Source organism: Lathyrus oleraceus, chromosome 4, assembly GCF_024323335.1.
Source record: "Lathyrus oleraceus cultivar Zhongwan6 chromosome 4, CAAS_Psat_ZW6_1.0, whole genome shotgun sequence".
Taxonomy (NCBI): domain Eukaryota; kingdom Viridiplantae; phylum Streptophyta; class Magnoliopsida; order Fabales; family Fabaceae; genus Lathyrus; species Lathyrus oleraceus.
Genome location: NC_066582.1, coordinates 445,781,422 through 445,785,207, shown reverse-complemented (window position 1 = coordinate 445,785,207; position 3,786 = coordinate 445,781,422). Strand labels below are relative to the sequence as shown.

The window sequence follows — 3,786 nt, the reverse complement described above, 5'->3', positions numbered from 1 at the left end:
GATGACTAGTCTCCTTTTCTCTTGTATTTTTATTTTTTGGCTTCTGAAATTATACTCAGTGTAATCCTTCAAATTATATAAATGAAAAGAGCTTTTTGGTCATATCAAATTGTTGCAATTGTTGTTAAGTATATATACATATTTGTAAATGATATAATAAGTTCCTTGAAATAATTGTGCATTGTGACTATCTTTATTTGATGTCTTGCTCTTCAAGATTGATATAATTGTGCATTGTGTGTTGCTTGATTCAAAATGTCCAAGGGAATTTGGGTTTCTATAAGACATTCTTGTCTATTGGATTGCTACCCATTGGTCAGATCTTTTCAACTCTTAACTTTTAATTTTGTGCATAGGATTAGTCTCTTCATCTCCTCGCTATTTCTTTAATTTCAAAATCTCTTCCTCCTTTTAAAAAATTTCTTCTTTGCTTGAACTAGTTTTATTCTAAACTTTGACCACTTTGCAAACTAGAAAGTTTGGCTTTATGCCATTGCATTTTTAAACTTCTTTTCTTAAATCAAACTTGTAAATAGACTTAACCATATTTGACTTAAACTTTCAAAAAGCCAAAAAGAACTAACTCATTCAAACCATTTTTAGGCCTTTGTGCCTTTCAAACTTAATTTTTGTTAAAAGCAATGCATCCACTTTGAAATTTGTATCACGGGCTACGAGGTTTTGATCCCTCATTTTTATGTTGGTATGTAGGCACAAGTCCGAAGGTCTTGTCAAACACAAAAATATAATTAATGAATTCTTTTCTCATCCCCCTATTCTATTTGTTTGTAAACATCACTTTATCCAAAATACATATGCGCACAAGAAAGGGCTCCCTAGGAGTACCTAGGACACTTTGGGTGCTAACACCTTCCCTCTGTGTAACCAACCCCCTTACCTGTAATCTCTGACATTTTATTAGTTTTGATTTGAAAACTTCTTACTTTTGGGTTTTGTTCGTACTTTTTCCCTTTTCCCTTGGAAACAATAAAAGTGCGGTGGCGACTCTTGTTATTTGATGTCTTGCTTATCCATAGCTCGACGATCATGAATTTACCGCTACACACACACCTAAGAATTAAGGCTAAGTCACCGAAAGAAAGGTCAAGCTCAATGTGGTTAGCAATGGATGTATCATATTACTATAGGGTGGTTAAAAGGCTCGAAGTTCAAAGCAAAAAACTTCCTCAGTATGTGTCAATCAAACTAGACAAATTTAATCAGAAATAGTTCAAACCTAATAAAACAATAATGCATGGATGCACTCCATCAAAGGAATAGTAAACAATGGAATTTATTTGGCTCAAACCTTACTAGTTGAGGTATATTAAGGTTGATTACAAGTCCTTTGATTCCTTTTTCATCCTTTGCCTTCAATTTGTAAGTCACATTCCTGATGATCGAGTTTCCTCATATGGTAGTCTTGGTTCATTTGTTCAATCCTAAAAGTGTAAATTTTATAAATCTGAAAGAAACACCAAATGCAAACTTGTTCATTAAATACAAACATCGATTGTGATTGAAAGGCATGCTTGACAAAACAAAACTGATTATAAAAGATGGGTTGTCTCTCATCCAGCGCTTATTTTCCGTCATTAGCTTGTCGGTCCATGCCTAAGGCATATCAAATGCAAGGGATACCCTCATGCCGATTAATCCACCTTTATTTTCTCCTTTGTAAACTTTGGTACCTTTTTCTTCAAGCCGGTAGCATGTCTTCATATCCTCTACATGTGGTGGCCATTCATACACATTAAACACCACATTTTCCTTGTTGAGCTTCAAACTAAGTTCATCGGTTTCAATATCTACTAAAGCCTTCACAGTTGCCAAGAATGGTTGTCTAATAATAACTGACCCTCTTGTATCTCCTTTCATGTCAATCACCACGAAATCTGCAGGAAAAACTAAATTATCTACATGTACTAACACATCTTGTAATATACCATGGGGATGAGTAATAGATAAATCAGCCAAAGTGAGAGTCATATTACTCAATATGATCTCTCCCAAGTTCAATTCTTTAGACTTATTTGGTGGCATTACATTGATACTATATCCTAAATCATACAAAGTGTGTGAGATCTTTACTCCACCAATGGTACAAGAGATGGTAAACTTACCTGGATCCTTCAGCTTTGGTGGTAGTGTTTGTGGCACTTTTGTATTTCCTTTCTCAAGCATGTTTATCCGTTCTTTGACTGGCTTCTGCTTCGTACCCTTTAACAATGCCTTCATAAATTTATCAAACTTGGGCATTAGCTATAAAACTTCATAAAAAGAAATACTGACCTGAAGTGTGGTCCACATCTCATTGAACATGGAAAACAGTCATGCCTCATATTCTTGTGTTAGTTTCTTCTTAATTTTAGTATATCAAGGTTTAATATAATCAGGTAGCTTTGAATTGGGGTCATTTAGGATTTGTTTCTTAGTCCTTCTCCAAGGGGAGTTTTTATTTATTAATTGTTCAATGGTGACTCCCTTCTCAGCTTGGGCACCCTGATTCTTACTCTCTTCTTTCTCTATCCTTAGTTCCACTATTTCATCCGCATCCCTGTTGGTGATCACCTCAAAACATGTTTCTACAACCTTGCAAGTCTCATTTTTAGGATTATCTACAATGTTACTTGTAAAACCTCCAATAGATCTAGGTAAAACAACTATTTGTCTAGATAGATGACCAACTTGCATCTCCAAATTTTCTATAGATGTATCATGGTTCTTACTCATGGTTTAATGTTGTTTATTCATCTGATTGAAACTGCTCTGAGTGGCCTGGATGAATTTTGGCAGGGTCTCTTTAAGTGGTGAAGGTTTACTTTAGATTGGAGCTTGTTTGATTTTGCTGAATACCTTAACTCGCACCTGTATTTTGGTCATTGCTCCATCTGAAATTTAGGCGATCCTTCCATCCGGGATTGTAGGTGTTAGAATAAGGGTTAATTTTATAAAAATTATAAAATTGAGCTTTTTCACTCGATCATTCCCAAGAGCATATTCCATTTGCATGTCCCTCGCTACAAAAATCACACCTAAGTGCTTGTACCAGACTCACGTTAGCTTTACCCAAGCTACTTTAAACTAGTTTTTTATTCAATAATTCAATTTAGGCTAAAAGTGAAGTATGAGTATCAATAAGTAACATACCTTTGGGTGTTCCTACAGTTTCAATTTTTACTGACCTGTCGCTCTTTGAACAATATTCATTCAAACCCATCTTTTCACTTAGGCCTTTAACTTATGGTTCAGTCATTGTTCTGATTGTGCCTCCCGTGGAAGCATCTAATAGCATATGTGTATGACTCTTTAGACCTTTGATAAAATTTTGCATTTGCTCCATTTTATTCATATTATGATTTTGGCACATGTGTAATAAAAGTTTAAACTTTTCCCACGAGTCATACATCAACTCAACTTCCTACTACTCAAAATTTGTAATTTCCGCTCTTCTCTCAGCAAACTGAATGATGGTGAAGAATTTCTCTAAGAATTTATCCTCCAGCTCTTTCCATGTCTGCATATTTCCATTTGTAAGGCAAAGCAACCAATCCTTGGCTCTTCCAATTAGCGAAAAATCAAACAACCTTAGTTTCACTTGGTCTTCTGTGACATCAGTTGGCCTGCACATCGACGTTGTCTCGTAGAAGCGAGCAGGGTGCTCTCGCGGGTCTCTAATTTCGCTTCCGCCGAACGGATTATATCTCAAACTTGAAAGAATATAACTTTTTTATAACAAAGTTAGCTGGTTTTTCTGGTACAAACCCTCTAGAAACATGCCCTTCG

General features: G+C 35.4%; 1 protein-coding gene across 1 annotated transcript; it reads right to left on the bottom strand.

The window, feature by feature from the left end:
- Window positions 1–1,614: 1,614 nt before the first annotated feature.
- On the bottom strand, window positions 1,615–2,259 carry LOC127137908 (uncharacterized). The gene has a single exon (XM_051064314.1). It carries the CDS (start codon window positions 2,257–2,259, stop codon window positions 1,615–1,617), a length of 645 nt encoding a protein of 214 aa, XP_050920271.1.
- Between the last annotated feature and the right edge of the window lie 1,527 nt (window positions 2,260–3,786).

Excerpts from the sequence above, each read along its gene's own strand:
- LOC127137908 (XM_051064314.1), bottom strand. The coding sequence starts at position 2,259 with ATGCCCAAGTTTGATAAATTTATGAAGGCATTGTTAAAGGGTACGAAG.